The 17,555-nt window shown below is 32.6% G+C and overlaps 1 protein-coding gene across 1 annotated transcript; it reads right to left on the bottom strand.

The window, feature by feature from the left end:
• Window positions 1-595: 595 nt before the first annotated feature.
• Window positions 596-7,550, bottom strand: LOC134275005 (uncharacterized). The gene is made up of 2 exons (XM_062757243.1): window positions 6,883-7,550; window positions 596-5,671 (listed from the first exon to the last, which is right to left on the bottom strand). The coding sequence occupies exons 1-2, from the start codon at window positions 7,523-7,525 to the stop codon at window positions 1,848-1,850; spliced, it is 4,467 nt and encodes a 1,488-aa protein (XP_062613227.1). The 5' UTR covers window positions 7,526-7,550; the 3' UTR covers window positions 596-1,847.
• Between the last annotated feature and the right edge of the window lie 10,005 nt (window positions 7,551-17,555).

The following is a 17,555-nucleotide window of genomic DNA, read 5'->3' as shown; positions in this document are numbered from 1 at the left end:
ATGTACTATATACATTATCAAACACAAACAAAATTTGCATGTTTCACAATAATTTATGCCACATTTATTGCATAAATTTAAAATTTTAAATTCAATTGTAAATCGTGCTGTGGTTGTCGATGTGTAATTTTAGATTAACTCAGAAAAACAATTTTTCACATCAGATATGTTTTCAACATTCCTTCCTTCTTCCTTTCTTAACACAAGGGAAAACATTATACTGAATTACAAACAAAAAAATGCATAATATAAAACAAAGCACTATAAAAGAAATCAAACAAACAAAATTAATACAAAATTAATACATGTACACACATTTTCAATTTCAAAAAAGAAAAGAAAAAAGAAATCAATGATATATCGACAAATGTAAAACATGTACATGTATTTAAAAAAAGAAATGTTTATGTGACGTGATTTCTTATTTCGTAGAATTTTGCGGACCTTCATCAACAAATTGATAGACAGGGGCTTAAAAGGCAAATGCCGTCAAGATCTGTTCATATTAAGAAATATTTTATATATATTCCCCCCCCCCCCCCACCCAAACGAACATATATTCTTTGTACAATTAAAAAATCTAATTTTGATTAATCAAGAGAATATACCTGGATGTTGTAAACATAACAGTTTAGGGAGAGGACTACCTAAGTTGTTAGAACTTGTGTCCGATCCCTTTAACATATTGTCAATAAAATATTTTCAAAACAACAGTTCGAACTCATGTGTTGCCTGTATAGGGTTAAGATAATTAAAGCCCTTAATAACACCCAAATAAATAACTATTACCCGTCTTACAGAATAAATAACACCCAAATAAATAATCATTACCCATCTTACAGAATACATTTAAATATTGCAGAAATACAGTGCAATGTTATAGCTTTATATCAAATAACAGACTGCTCCCTTGCTCTAACAAGAACAAAAAGCTTTATGTAGCCGCAAGACTTTGCTCTCTTGAAACAAGACGTTATATTGGACTGAAATTTTTTATAACTTACACCTTTAAATAGCAGTAGAACAATAAAAAAAAGAAAATCATATGACATTAAAGTGTAAGTAAGCTTAAAAAATTACTATAAAAAAGTATACTTTTTATTCAAAAGAACTTTTTTGTGTTTTCTTACAAAAAAAAGCAATTCTTACGTACAAAAGTATTATTTTTAAATATGAACAATAACACAAACTTTAGAGAAAAATTCTTTAAAGTACAATATCTCTATCTCGCTTTTACATACGAAGTTTATTTTTAAAAAAATCAGTTGTCACACAAAATTTGAAGATTAACAGTACGTCAGTAATCACTAAATTAAAAGAAACAAAGATCAATCCACACAAATTTTTAAAAGCAATAAATATCTGTAAACCATACATAAAACACGAATCTCAAGCACTCCAGGAGTAGACTCAGGTGCCAAAAATGAGAAAACATCCCCTTTGATCGGTCATATTCGCCATGTTTTTTCGATGGATAGAGGCAACGTTCCTTTGCTAAATTAAGTACAAAGCAGTCTATCACTTGGTCGTAAACCCATTCATGAAAGGTTATATTTGCTAACAATGCAATTAAAAAATATAATATAATTCTCCGAACATTCGAACATGAAACAGAAGTAACAGATTCTGTGGTGTCTTCGATTTCAGATTCACTAGGAAATAGCAAGTCGACATATAAATGAAAATAAATATTGATACCTGTAATTGATAATACAAATTATTTAAAATCTATATGATAGTATCCCACTCATTTTTGCAAGCTCTAATCAAAGCTAAATTTTTTTTAAGCTCCATATCTCAAAAATAATGTGAACGCACTTGGTATTGAGAAACCACTGAATCCATCTTCAGAATAAAAACTCAGCACCATACTGTAGTAAAAGTTCAGCGATACTGTCATGACCATATAAATTTGCTATGTACAGTGGACTCTTATTGTCTTTATTGCATAAATTAATGCAAGTATCATTTCTTAATAATAATAATTCGACCGTGCTGTAATGTCCGTTTTCACAGGCTATGTAGAGTGGACTGTTTCTCTCGTTGTCACATAAATTAATATCGGCACCTTTGTTCAATAAAAGTTTAACCATTCTGTCATCACCGTGGAGACATGCTAGGTACAACGGACTGCAGTGACCTTTATTGCATAGATTTACATCAGCACCTGAATTTGATAGAAGTTCGATTGTGCTGCAATGTGAGTTTTCGCAAGCTATCCAAAGAGAACTGTTTCCATCTTTATCACATAAATTGATGTCAGCACCGTTGTTCAGTAACAATTGTACTGTGCTATCATGTCCATTTTGACAAGCTATAGAAAGAGGACTGGCTCCATTCTTGTTACAAAAATTGATGTCGGCACCGTTGTTCAGTAACAGTTGTACCGTGCTATCATGTCCATTTTGACAAGCTATATAAAGAGGACTGGCTCCATTCTTGTTACATAAATTGATGTCGGCACCGTTGTTCAGTAACAGTTGTACCGTGCTATCATGTCCATTTTGACAAGCTATATAAAGAGGACTGGCTCCATTCTTATTACATAAATTGATGTCGGCACCGTTGTTCAGTAACAGTTGTACCGTGCTATCATGTCCAGTTTCACAAGCTATATAAAGAGGACTAACTCCATTCTTGTTACATAAATTGATGTCGGCACCGTTGTTCAGTAACAGTTGTACCGTGCTATCATGTCCATTTTGACAAGCTATATAAAGAGGACTGGCTCCATTCTTCTCACATAAATTGATGTCGGCACCGTTGTTCAGTAACAGTTGTACCGTGCTATCATGTCCATTTTGACAAGCTATATAAAGAGGACTGACTCCATTCTTGTTACATAAATTGATGTCGGCACCGTTGTTCAGTAGGATTTGTATCGTGCTATCATGTCCACTTAGAGAAGCTATATAAAGAGGACTGATTCCATTCTTGTTACATAAATTGATGTCGGCACCGTTGTTCAGTAACAGTTGTACCGTGCTATCATGTCCATTTTGACAAGCTACATAAAGAAGACTGAATCCATCGTTATCACATAAATTGATGTCGGCACCGTTGTTCAGTAACAGTTGTACCGTGCTATCATGTCCATTTTGACAAGCTATCCAAAGAGGACTGTCTCCATCATTATCACATAAATTGATGTCGGCACCGTTGTTCAGTGACAGTTGTACCGTGCTATCATGTCCATTTTGACAAGCTATATAAAGAGGACTGATCCCATTCTTGTTACATAAATTGATGTCGGCACCGTTGTTCAGTAACAGTTGTACCGTGCTATCATGTCCATTATGACAAGCTACATGAAGAGGACTGGCTCCATTCTTCTCACATAAATTGATGTCGGCACCGTTGTTCAGTAACAGTTGTACCGTGCTATCATGTCCATTTTGACAAGCTATATGAAGAGGACTGGCTCCATTCTTCTCACATAAATTGATGTCGGCACCGTTGTTCAGTAACAGTTGTACCGTGCTATCATGTCCATTTTGACAAGCTATATAAAGAGGACTGATCCCATTCTTGTTACATAAATTGATGTCGGCACCGTTGTTCAGTAACAGTTGTACCGTGCTATCATGTCCATTTTGACAAGCTATATAAAGAGGACTGTCTCCATCATTATCACATAAATTGATGTCGGCACCGTTGTTCAGTAACAGTTGTACCGTGCTATCATGTCCATCATGACAAGCTACATGAAGAGGACTGGCTCCATTCTTCTCACATAAATTGATGTCGGCACCGTTGTTCAGTAACAGTTGTACCGTGCTATCATGTCCATCATGACAAGCTACATGAAGAGGACTGGCTCCATTCTTCTCACATAAATTGATGTCGGCACCGTTGTTCAGTAACAGTTGTACCGTGCTATCACGTCCCCTATAACAAGCCATAGAAAGAGAACTGTCTCTGTTCTCAGTATCATATGAATTGATTTCATCACCGTTGTTCAATAAGCAAATAATTGTGTTCTTACGTCTCTCTCCAGTTTTTGTTTCGATTCCGGCCTCTTTGATATGATCTTCATCATTTGCAGCAGCGAGTAATAACGGACTCCACCATCCATCTTTTGTTAACTTGTTAACGTCAGCACCAAGTCTTACTAACTCTTCAAGTATTGAAAAATTATGAAAAATCGAAGCAACATGAATTGGTAAAAGGTCATCCCATATTTCCATCATTCCTGATTTTTTATATTCTTCACTGAGAGAATTTAATAGGTTTAAATCACCATTCGCACATATAGCAGAAAATATAGGATGTTCTTTCAACTTTGTTTCAGGTATACTTTTCATGAAAAATAAAGAAATGTCAGTATGACAAAATACAATAAATCCGACTAAAGGACATATTTCACTTTTAAATGAATAAAGGAAATCAAGTCTTGTGAAAAAAGATCTTTCAATTAATTTTTGAAATTCCGATCTATCTAATTCACATTTAATTTTTACAAGAAGCTTTTCGCGCGAATCCACTTTTTCCTTAAAAGAGTTGATGACGCACTCTTTCCTTAAACATGGATTGAGTAGAACATCTACAAGGTGTTCTGTTTGCATGTCAATGATAAACCTGTCCACAAGATCATCAATGTATTCTTCAGGAAGGTAAACAGTGAAGGGATCGCGATCTTCCTTTTCTGTATCGTCTTCTATCATCACCCGACGTCTCAGAAAACCACTGTCTGCGTACTGTATTGTCTCTTGTGGACAATCAACACCAAACACCAGAGTCGTTATCTCCATAATAAAGTCGTGAAGGAATTGGAAAGCATTTCCGACACGTTTGACATAGGATCCTTTCAGCTGATTTAGAGTACTACGAATGACTGATATATGTGTGTTTTCTTGTAACTCGCACATACCTAAAATTTCTTTAAATTTCATCAAACAAATATCATTTTTTACAATAGCATCGATTTTCAAATTGTTTTTAAAAGCCACTATCAAGATAAGTGAGCAAAATCTTTTCTTGTCAGTTTTCTTCCAAATTTCTACTTCATTTTTAATAAATTTGTACGGATTTTTAAAGAAATCGACCCCCTTTTCTTTGTAGTTCGCCTCCCTTGAATAAAGCTTACAAAGCAATGGGAAGTAAGCTTCTGTTTTGATTATTTCAGTAACAACCTCCTCGGATAAATGAAGATTCTGTGAATACTGATTTAAGATCGCTCTTTTCTCGTCAATCGTCAGTCCATTTTTTTCGTTGTCAATTTCTACTACAGATGAGTCATCTAATAAGTTACCCTTGATTCTCTTGTCATTAAAGACGCACCTTCTACATGATATCAATAGTTTATTCTTTTTCAAGCAAATCTCCAGCGTTTTCTCTAAACGTTTCCACGAGTGATACAAAATTTCATCTAACGACTCCTTACCTAAAGGATCATTTAATACAAATAATATACGATTTTCTGAGACTCCGGTTGAACAGATCTTTTTTATTTCTTCCACCTTATCCACCGGTATGACATTCCATCCCTTCTCTTTAAGAATTAGTGCAATATGTTGAATTATTGCAGATTTCCCGGATCCAGAATTTCCTACCACTGTGATGAGGTTAAGACTTTCAAGCTTTTCTTGAACCGCTTCACTTGCTCTTGTAGGAATGAAGGCAACATCGTCTTCTCGCCAATTGTCCAGAATCTCTTTTACCAGAGTGTTTTCTGAAAAAAAAAAATATTTTTTTAAGATAATAAGTATAAAAACAGAAAATAAGAAATTGTTAAATCAAATTGTATTTTTTGGTAAAACTGTGTAACTGTCCACTAAGATTGTGCTCTTAAATTCATCTGAATCTGAATTAAGAATTGAAAAATACTGTTGCATTGTCTTTAGTGAATGCAACATATATTTACTACAAGAAAGTATGTAATTTAAAGTATTCAGAAAAAGAAACGAATGTATGTAGTCTTTAAGTTGTGGTTTATGGTGAAGTACAAATAAAAACTATGGATGGAAAGGATTCTCATGCCATATAATATAAAAAAAAATGGAGTATGGGGTTATTATCTAATGCAAACAAAATAATATGAAATTGGATTGCAGATAAGTTTTTTTTTAGATATCGTACGGTAATTTGCAGTTAATACAGTTAATCGGCCTATTGTTTTACATAGACATAAATGCAGTTACTCGACCTATTATACTTAAAATTTGAATTCACTTTGGAAAAAAATAGTTAACTTACAAACATGATAAATTTGATCTTTTTTTTTTACTCTAGTTAACTTAAAAATATACAACAAGAGAAACGGATAAATGGCTGTCAGGGATGCTAACATCCACGACTTTTGATTAATGCAACTACTAGTATAAGGTTTATCTAGAGTGAATGTTGCACATGTTAAAACAAGATTATATGAAGTGAAAGACCTACAACGTGGAAAGTTTGACTCTATATCTAGTGGTAGACTAAGTTTTACAACCGGTTTATGAAAATATGCGGAGAAAATCTTCCTCTATGATTACAGCATGGTTTCCTAGAAAAAAAAGGCTTCAAGGTGCGTCTCAGTTTCAACACTGGCATGTAACAACTCCATGATATATATGCAGGCCTTACGTTTTGTAGTCCGTGTACATCGAGAATTTTCATAGATGGAATTTAAAAAAAATATTTAGGCTCTATCCCCGATAACAAGACAGACATTTTTGCAATTATTCGATCATTATAGTTTGCACAATAGTTCTGACATCTCGTAGGTATCATGGAGATTTTCTTGCTTAGCCAACATTTGTTCAAATTGCAAGAATCTTTAAGAAACATATTCCACATTACTAATATAGAGAAATGTATTAGTAATGTAAGCGTGAAACACTAGTCTCCGCCTCATATCGTATGTAGTAAATATTTAATGACATTATTTATTATAGTCACCTTTGTCTTCAGATTTTCTTTTCAATTCTTGCAAATCCTTTTCCACAGAAGATAACTTTTCCAGTAGAGATTGGTTATTTTCATAATCTTCCCTAAGTTTTTCTATGACTGTTGTTTCGTACTCCTCTTCTAAAGCCTGACTTTGAATATTACTCAGTCCAGACATATAGTCTTTGTTTGTGTACGTTTGCAGTCTTTGGCAGATATCAGTTATGATTGACCACGTGTCATCAAACTCTGTCTGTGAGGTAGAAGCCGAGCTTATGTGTCCAAACATGCTGTTTCTTATCAATCGTATCCTCTCAATGTCATCACCGATCGTTGTTTCTCCTACTGACGGCATCGTGTTCCCACCCCAACCTTTTGTTGGACGAGGAATCTTTGTACATATATTTCTTATCAGTGTATATAAAAGCGTTATATCAAATTCTTTATAACCATCTGTTTTGGCGCCTATAAGACAAAGTTCTTGCTCAGGGCGTATTTTCTTATAAATTGATGATGCTTTCACTTTGTTGTAGACAAGACCAGGAGGTACCTCCATTTCTAAGACATCTCTACAGGCCTGGGTCAGTTCTTCGTTTATTGCCATTCCGAGTTTAGCAAACCTTGAACGGTCGCCAGGGTCTGCTCCAGAAGCCATATTCGAGTTCTTGCAGTGTAATTAACACTCTGAAATGACACTGCGCAGCTGGATATGGAAATGGTACACGTGAGTTCAAAATCCAGCATGAAAATACAGGTGAATTGATTTATTACACAGATGCTAAAAATCACATATTTCAAGAATTTTCTGAAATAAATTGTAATCTTATACGGTACCAATTTCAATACATATTTATATAAAATTTTATTTGATTTAAGAATATCTAATTAACATGAATTTTCAAAAAAAAAAAAAAAACTTCAGTATTTTAATCATTTGTATGACCAGTAAGCAGTGGATTTTCACTCCTCTATGGCACCTGATCCCAACTCTGATCTGTCTGCGCTGCTCCTATTTTTTTTTATTTGTTTTATGGATAGAATACTGTTCGTTATCTCCATATCCTTCTTGTTAATCTATTCTGACTATACCTTCCTTTATGATTAAAAAAAAAGTTTTTATCCTTTATTTCAAGGTCAAAGAGACAAAAAACGTGCAGGGTTTACGCGGACCTCCAAAACATAAAATGTTGGATCACGCGCCGACCAATTAAGCTGTTGTATGTTCTTTGTCGTGATCGGGGACAAATGGAAAGATATTTAGACAATTTTGTTAAATCAGTATATGTACATAATGGTCTACAAGTGAATATGAAAAACATCTGTCAGCACTTGACTCAAGGCTAGATTCTCTCTATTGACAAGGTCCTTACAGGCCATAGATCTTTCTAAATAGCGAGTTAAATTAAGACTGATGGTATTTATGTTTCATGAATTTGTTTGTCCAAAGATTCCCTCGATTCCTCGTCACCGAATTGCATTTTTTGATATAAAAATTTATGACAACAAGCCTTTTTATGAAAGGAAAGGTTTTGCAACCCAGTCTAAACGTTGCGCAGTCTCAATTATGGGTCAATAAATACGTGAAAATAGAGATATTCATATGATTCTGGGAAAGGTGTAGCTAGTCATTAGTTGTATCCATGTCATATGATTTTATCTAAAATAAAATCTATAAGATTGAAATATGTACACATTCATTTGAAACAGGTAAAAATATCAGGAACAACAACAACACACACACAAAAAAAGAATAATAATAATAAAGTAAAATCGACAATGACAAATTTGGTTATTCTAGATATAAATATTTCATTTTTATTTCAAAAATTCTTGGAAAATGCATTCTTGCTAATTTTTAAATTATATCCAATTAATAGCCATGCATACAATAATTTAAATGAGAAAGGGGGGTAACTGAGTATAATTTTTGGGTAAATTAATATAGATTTCTATACTATTGAATGGATGACAACCGACCCACCCGCCAACCCCCTCCCCACAAGAGAGGGGGCTCTTGGCTTTCAAATATCAAATTCTAATGATTTCCTGCAAACCTAAAAAAATATTTAAAAAAAAAATCAAACACAAATTGTAATGAAATGCAAACAATTGATTTTTTTTTTCGAAATGATTCTTATTAAATGAATTGCATTTACAGCAAAACTCGTTTATAACATTACTGGACGAAAAAAGTGCTGAGAATCCCAAATTTTACTGATAATGTTTGATAATTACTGATACTGTGCTGTTCTTGCTGATAAATACTGATATTTACTGTTATTATTACTGTTGTTGCTGATAATTTTAGTTGTTTCTGATATATACGATAATTACTGTTGTCTTTTCTGATAAATACTGATAAATACTGTTGAGGTACTGTCGCTGCTGAGAATTGCTGATAATTACTGTTTAGGTGCTGTCGATGCTGAGATTTACTGATAATTACTGTGGTCATTGTTTTTAGCCTAGTAATTGGTTTAAAATAAAACAGAGGGCTATAAAGACCTTTAATTATTACTTTATTTTACTTGAATTATCATGACAAAATTTTCATATTTCTTTAAATGTTCTGCTTGTGACAAAATTACATGTATGTATGCTGATCTCAATTTCTACGTTAAGTTTGTGAAAATTTTGACAATCATCAAATGAATTATTAATAGAATGAATATATAGAAATAGAATTAATAAAAAAAAATAATAATAATAACTGCATGCAGCAAAAAAAATGGAATTTTACATTTGCATATTATTAAGATCTTATTGATAATAAACTGTAAATAAAAAGAAAATTCAGCTATCTTAAAAAAGATCCATCACCGCCTTTCCCGACTCCAAGAAATTTATGTAGGGAGATCGGTGATCTTTTTTTTATCAATAATAAGAAAAAAGTTCTTAATGGATCGGGAAAAAAAAATCAGAATAAAAAAGTTTCCTGCAGGTTAGAAAAGTTGGATTCGTTTCGTTCTCACTAGGTCAACTGGTCAGGTTTGGACAACATTTTCTTTTTTGAAGGCCTTTTTTTCTCAAAAACAATTTTTATCCTGCTAAATGTTGTTTTATGGTCTCATTTTGTGGAAATATTTGAAAATTTTCTTGAAACTTAGAAATTTTATCCTTTTTAAAAAGTAACTAAGAGATGAAAACAGGGTTGAATATGTTCAATCTGTGAGCACTGATTTTAATTAGTAATTTATTTATTCATTTATTTTAATGTTATAAACGTTTGTAGATCGTCCAAGAATTAATTAACTCCTCCACATGTACATATGTACAAGTACACACTGTATGCATGTGCAACCGGCAAATGGGGCGAGCTGATAAAAAATTAGAGGCTAAGAATCCCTAGAGCAAAGGTACACGTGTTTAGTTTGTCTCTTAAAATTTCAATACAAAAAACATTTTTTATTAAATCATTTTTGAAATCTCATTATTTTTTTTTTATTTGATTTCATGGAATGGGAAATAAGAACTGAAATGAGACTAAATTTTACATGTTACTATTAGTATATGATCAAATTGATCGATTTTAATTTTGCATGGTAAAAAGTTGAAAGGAAAACACCTTTAAATTGAATTCAGATGATCAGAAATCGGTGATTGACCTGTGATTTGGCTGTATTGTGTACATGTCTTCAGTCCCGGGGTAGATCGGGGTACAACTTGTATATTCCATGCAAATTGTAGTGGTCAGCGTTACAATGGGCACTAATTACCTATTGTTCTTCGTCTGCGGCTACCGGTGTTATCAATAAACAAACTACTTACACTGTACATGTACTCGCTACTTTGGAATTTGAATTTGATGACGAATAAAATTGATAGAAAAAATATTTAGAATAGAACACTGTTGTACTAAAATAAAAAAGAAGATATATATATGTACATCTTGTACGTTGTACAGACTTATTTTAATTATTATTTCAATTCACAAAGATCTATCTTTCTTCAGTATTTAATTTCATTTTTTTAGTTTTACACATATTTCTTCAATCAATCAATCATTTATTTGAATCTTTTTACCATTTTACAATAGTATACAGAGACCACAAAAACATGTAAAATGTAGGTGATTTTATACATAACAGAGGTCTAAAAGGCATGCATGAATAAGAAATTTAGGTTGCTATAAATGCGAAGTAAGGGAATTTAGGCCGGGGAGTATATTTTGTTTATCAGATAAAAGAATATCCCGGTGGAGGTGGTCACATGTATTTTCAATTCTGAATCTCCAGGCGCGTAGCTGTTATACGCAAGTACGCAAGTGCGTACACATCATTTTCAAAAAAAGAAAGAAAAGAAAGAAAAAAGAATACGTAAAAAATAAATCTATTTGGAGAAAAAAGGGGCGGTATCTGTCTTGCAAATCATTTTACGTCTTATTGTTTCTAGTTAATTTTTTTGGTTCAGAATATCGTTAAAATCCAGTCTTTTATAAAATGAATTCCACACTTCTTGAGTAAGAAAATATTTTTGAATCAAAATTTTCAACTGTTAATCCGCGTAATCCTAATTATCCGGACAAATTCATGTATTTGATGAAGGAAAGCGATCTAATACCCCATTCATACGACGAAAATTTACTTATGTGTGCAAATTTAGATATTAGTAAATCTACTCACGTAAGTAAAAGTTAATTTGCTATGCGTTCAGACGAGATTTATGTCCTGTAAGTAAATCCTCACATTTTCATATAAACTGAGGAGATGGACAGAATCAGAATTGTGATTTTTTTTTTATAGAGAAAGGTATCTCCTTACTGTTTGGGTATAAGACTAACTTTTAAATCTTCCTCAAAGAAACTAGGGGGGGGGGGGGTCCGTTAAACTGATTTCTGAGATCAGCTTACTTAATGACTTTAAGGAGAAAGAATGGTATAAGAATTTACACACGAAGAAGGAAAACTTATTCAAATTATCAATATGAGCTGCAAGATTGACAAGGGAAAATTTTGTTGCAAATTTGTAATCAACAACTATTTCAATGATAGAAAAATAAAACATTTATTAACTAAAGTTGTTCATATTTGCGATGGAAGAACTTTTAATAAGCTTTAATTGAAGCAAAATGACATTATTGTCGTCCTGTGCATTATTGATTTCTTGTATAATGTTATTTATTCTATTGTACAGGAACATTTCTTCTGAAACAATTGAAAAAATTTATTTTGGTTTCATCATAATTAAGGGTTAAAATTATGTACAAATTAATCAAAATAACACATTTTAATAGCAAAATAATTTTCTAAAAAAATACAGCTTAAATTGCTTTATTGTTCGAAAATGTTTTGGCTTCAGTCCCAAATATTATAGAAGAGATTGTGTAAAGAAAAAGGTACTAGTTGACGTCTTCGACAGAAATAGGACCATTTAAAAATATTTTTGCCATTGGGAAATCTACAGTACATCAAGTGTGCGAGGCCATTTTAAAATATCTGCTTGAATATTATATAATTATTATATATTTTCCAGAAGAATGAAAAGGGTAAAAAAAATCTAACAGTGATCGATTTCAAAAAGCGTTGAACAATTCAAATGTATATGTTAAAAGGAAATTAACATGAACCTCTGGACATGATGAGATAAGGTGCCATGAAGGTTATTTATAAATTATTATTTTCACTAGTTTATTGAAAATCCTGTAACATTAACTTAAATATCAGTAGATTGCCTGAATTAAAAACATAGAAAGGTAGAAGAAAGTCATCAAGAGCTAAACGGTAATGGGGCCCGAGCGATTGATGGAATGCATGTTCCAATCAAAGCTCCGGAGCATTCCCAAGAAAAGAACTTGAATAGTAAGGACACTACTTATTGATCCTACAGGGCACTTGATTGCGACCACAGTCATATCTTTAGAGACATAAACATAGGTTTGCACGAAAAGGGTGCAAGATGCTCTCGTTTTTGCTAATTTAAAAATTTATCTCGGAGGGCAAAATGGCTCCTTGTTTAATAGTTTTGTTGCTAGCCACCAAGTCGCCCAGGTGGCGCAGTGGTTTGAGCGTCTGCTATAGAGTCGCGAAGTAAGGAGTTGATCCTTACGTCGCGGGTTCGAATCCTATTGTTGAACGTGGAGACCGGTCCTTCGGATGAGACCGTATATAAAACGGGGTCCCTTGTCGCAGTAGGTGCTGGCCAGCATGAAAAAGACCCCTTTCTGCTCAATGGCTCTGATTGGCGAGTATAGGACAAAATTTGCAGCTTTCTACCGGCAAGTGATGAGTGAAAAAATCTGGAGAGGGACGGTAAAAAATATACAATCAATCAATCAATCTAGCCACCATGTTTACGTACTGATATAATTTTAAAATTACACTTAAAATAGATATTTATGCAACAAACAAAACAAAATACATAGTACATAAGTAAATTTGCTGCGTGTTCATACAACACAATTTTCACACATGAACTAATCATTTGCTACAAAGTGTATGCAAAAGTTAATTTGCACCTGGTCCTGACCAGGTGTAAATTTATTCACCTGTGCAGAATTTGCATATGAGTATATCAGTTCATACGACAAGAATTGCACATGTGAGTAAATCTACTCATGTGCAAAATATACTGAGGTATGCAAATCACGTCGTATGAATGGGGTATAAAAGTGACATTGATCTAAAGAAAAAAATACAAGAGTCTTGGACGACTATATACAAGAATTTCCGTTAGAGTAATGAATAAATATCGATAAACAAAAAAAAAAAAAATTGGCAAAATTCAAATTACTGAACAAAGTAAATAAAAATATAGATCATTTATGAATATCTTCTTTTACTGATGTTACCACATTTGTTTAAGCTATCAGAATATAAAGGTTTACAAAAGACCCACACTCCCGTTTATATATTGAAATACTTAAACTCCAATGATAGCTTATTAAATTACCTCTCTGTTTTATCTTGTCAAACTTGGAAAAATTTTTTTAATACCAATATATTCGTTAATTAATTTGATCAAATTATCCTTCTCTTCCTGAAGTATCCATGGAAGTATAACTTAGCTACGTGTTTGCTTGAGAAAAGAGATGTAGCGTGATTTCTTTTAAAGGAAAATGACTGAACAATTTCGTAAAATCCAGGGGCTTCGCCCTGGACCAACTGGGGGCCTCAGGGCGGCCCCCAGACCCCCGACCATTTACTGCGTACACTTCATTTCAATGCTGGCTACACGCCTGATCTCTGTTAACGATGGTTTGGGACTGGTAAATACGTAGTCGGGAAATTGACATCACTTTTTAATTAAAAAAAAGTGTGCAAAATATACAATCATATAAATATAAAGAGAAAGATTGTTTAATGAAAGCACTTTTTTGAAATAATAGTAGCATTAATTGTTCACAATTCAGATGCAGGGAAAGTCCACTTCGCTTAATCCGAGAAAAAAACTCTTAAATGTATGGATTTTGAATGTCAGAAACATGACTTTGTTTATCGCACTCATGACAAAATGTTAATTACTTCATTTCTGAATTTTGTATTGTTCATTGCAATTGATTCTCTAAAATAACTTTATTCATGCATTTAAAAAATTCGATAAGTATAATATCATAACTTGCATGACTTATAAAACACACAACCGTGTACTAAAGAACAGACCTTGCCCTATCGGCTATCACTTAAATGTAAACAGTATTTCACCCCCCCCCCTTCCTTTTTGTGCTACAATCAAGTAAAATCATATAAATAAGCACCCAGTCTGTACTGTTCGTTTATACAAAGGTCTCGGACAAAAATGGAATTAAAAAGAAAATTGTAATCTCTGCACAAAATTCTAATTTTACAAAAACGCAAGCTGTAACGATATCCCTATGGCAGATTGTACTAAACATTGACCCAATTCTAAAACGAAAGTAGAACTTGTACATGCAGTTGACATGTGGATGTTCCAGAACAACAAGCAAAGTTGCATTAATGGAAAAAGTTGTTCAAGTTTTGATTTATTTTATTTTGTTTTTAACTGACTGACCGCATATAACATGTTTAAGGAGTGGCGCATAATATTAAAAGCCATATACCCATAGACTTAAAACTGTATGTACAATGAAAAAAGAATTAGTCTAAAGAAAGACGTGTCCCAATTTCATGGACTGAAAATCACACTGCATAAGATTTATGTCATGTAGTGTACAAAACTAAAGCCTTAACAAATAATTTAAAAAGAGAGAGAGAGCGAGAGAGAGAGAGAGAGAGAGAGAGAGAGAGAGAGAGAGAAAGCTATAGAAAGCGACACAATGATATAAAATTCGCAGGGAGGACATCGGAGAACTAGAGCACGCTGTCTACATAATATATATAAAAAAAATTAATTAAAGATGCTTCAATTTAATTATTTAACTCTGTCACATTCTTCTAAAAAATAACAAAGTGTACGCTTCAAGACTAGGTTTTATGACAAATATTTAATATTGTCTTGTTAAAATGAGAGATTAATTTAAAAGTAAATGGAAAGGGGGGGTGTTTTCAACTAAATGTGCTCATACATTTTCAGTTCTCCACACGGTAAAATAAACTGATATTTACAACCATTGTCTGTATTGAAGTATTAAAGATACCCACAAAAAGCTTTTGATGACAGTACAAATACATGTGAGAAAAAATATGAGATGAGATTTTTTAACCTTTATCAATAAAAATTTAACTTTTTAAAAAAGGACTTGGGTAGAAAAACCACTGCAAATACAATAGAATAATTTTCCTCAGGTAATATTATGTACGAGTAAGTAGAAATTTAAAGAAAAAACATAAACATTTATGAAAGTTTATGTTAACATTATGATCTAAAAATGATTATAATAAAATTAATAGCTGAAAACTGAAAACAAATGAATAAAATGTGACTTTTTTTTATTTAGAATAATTTATTTTGTAATTTACTGTTACAGTAATGAATTTGTTAAAATACTTTTAAGAAAAAAACAAATAATCATATCTCAGGCTATTTTAGCCCATTCCCAGGTTAAAAACAATGACCACAGTAATTATCAATTAATCTCAGCATGGACAGTACCTCAACAGTAATTATCAGTATTTATCAGACTCCACAGTAAAAGACGACAGTAATTATCAGTATTTATCAGCAACAACTAAAATTATCAGCAACAACAGTAATAATAACACTAAATATCAGTATTTATCAGTAAGAACAGCACCATATCAGTAATCATCAAACATTATCAGTAAAATTTGGGATTCTCAGCACTTTTTTCGTCCAGTAGTGTAACGAAGTCATCAGGACCAATTAAATTACTTCGTTATATCCAAATTTGTCATGACCGCATACCAAATTCATTTTAGTGTATATAACTTGGGAGCCAAGATGACTTCGCTATATCCGTGAAATCGCAATATCCGTGGTTCGCAAGTAGGTTAAGGTTACAACCAAATAATTCCAATCTTAATTTTATTTATTGATTCCCTGTGTTTTGATTGGACGAAAACAAATTCAAGAAAAAGTTTACACATCGTATTAGACACTTCATATTAGAACTACTTTAAATAGTCCGTTTTAGCTAAATTATGATTACAAGAAACTTGAAATAAAAATGAATGAATGAATTAATGAATGATCGAATGAATGAATGAAAAGGAGATAAACAGGACTGACAGACGGGAATATTATGTTTATGTCGCTGTCGGATCACGAGTGTGAATTTTAAAAAATCCCTCATCATGCTGTCATTTTCTCGACGTTCCATATCAGCTCGCTCATAAGCGCTCAGCTGGTATCGTTGTGATAGAGAAAAGAAACGTACCTCAGACTCTTGCCTTTTTAGCATCAAATTCATATGTTTACATCCTACAGATCCCATATTCTCCCTAAATCTTTGACCGAACCAGAGCAAATCGAGGACGTCGTCGGTCTGCATCTTTCGTTATGACGTTGTTGTTTTAAAAATGACAACATGGCCATGGTCAAGGACCAATTATTCTGGAGAATACGCGTATTTACGATATTTGTTGACTTAAACAACATTCAATGAGTTTTTTAAGCTTATTTATTGATTGTTTTGACAATTTAAGTTGGATTTTATCGATATTCATCTTGTATACGTTTCTTTGCGACATAAAGTATTCCTACGTCGTACAAAATAACGGATTGTATGGCGGCCTCAAAGGGAAATAATTTTAATAATTTAAAAAATTCGTAATTGGAATTATAAGAATTAAACGTTCTTTTTTTCAGAATTTATCGATGTGTAAACTCTGCCTTTTTACTCACAAACTTTACATAAAAGTGCTTCGCACTTTTATTCAGTTTGTGAGTAAAAAGGCAGAGTTTACACATCGATAAATTCTGAAAAAAGAACGTTTAATCCTATAATATTCTACTTGCCTATATGATATAACGTCATAGTAAGCTATATGACGTGAAGTTTAGAGATAACAATTTCTTATAATCGATATCTAAGATTGATTTGAGGTCGTAAAAATTAATCAAAATATGCAGAGGCATCATACAAACAGACTTTTGTCGTTTCTGGGTCTCTGTAGTTATCATAGGAGTTAAATACCAAACCCGTGAAGTCATAACTGTTGATCATGCAGTAACAGAGTGAAAGTGAAACGTAACGAGAATTCATGTAAACAAACACAAGAAATCGGAGTTTAAAAGCATTTAGAATGAATATCATGTTTGATTCATGTAGGAATAAAGCTTACGAATAAGGTATGGTAATATACTTCA

The sequence above is a fragment of the Saccostrea cucullata genome, unplaced genomic scaffold (assembly GCF_032062105.1).
Source record: "Saccostrea cucullata isolate Sc308-1 unplaced genomic scaffold, CSIRO_AGI_Scuc_v1 ctg12023, whole genome shotgun sequence".
In the NCBI taxonomy this organism is placed as follows: domain Eukaryota; kingdom Metazoa; phylum Mollusca; class Bivalvia; order Ostreida; family Ostreidae; genus Saccostrea; species Saccostrea cuccullata.
This window is presented reverse-complemented; position numbering and strand designations above follow the sequence as displayed.

Coding starts and splice junctions, on each gene's coding strand:
- LOC134275005 (XM_062757243.1), bottom strand. CDS start 7,525: ATGGCTTCTGGAGCAGACCCTGGCGACCGTTCAAGGTTTGCTAAACTC. Junction 5,672..6,882: donor AAGAAAATCTGAAGACAAAG/GTGACTATAATA, acceptor TTTTTTTTTCAG/AAAACACTCTGGTAAAAGAG.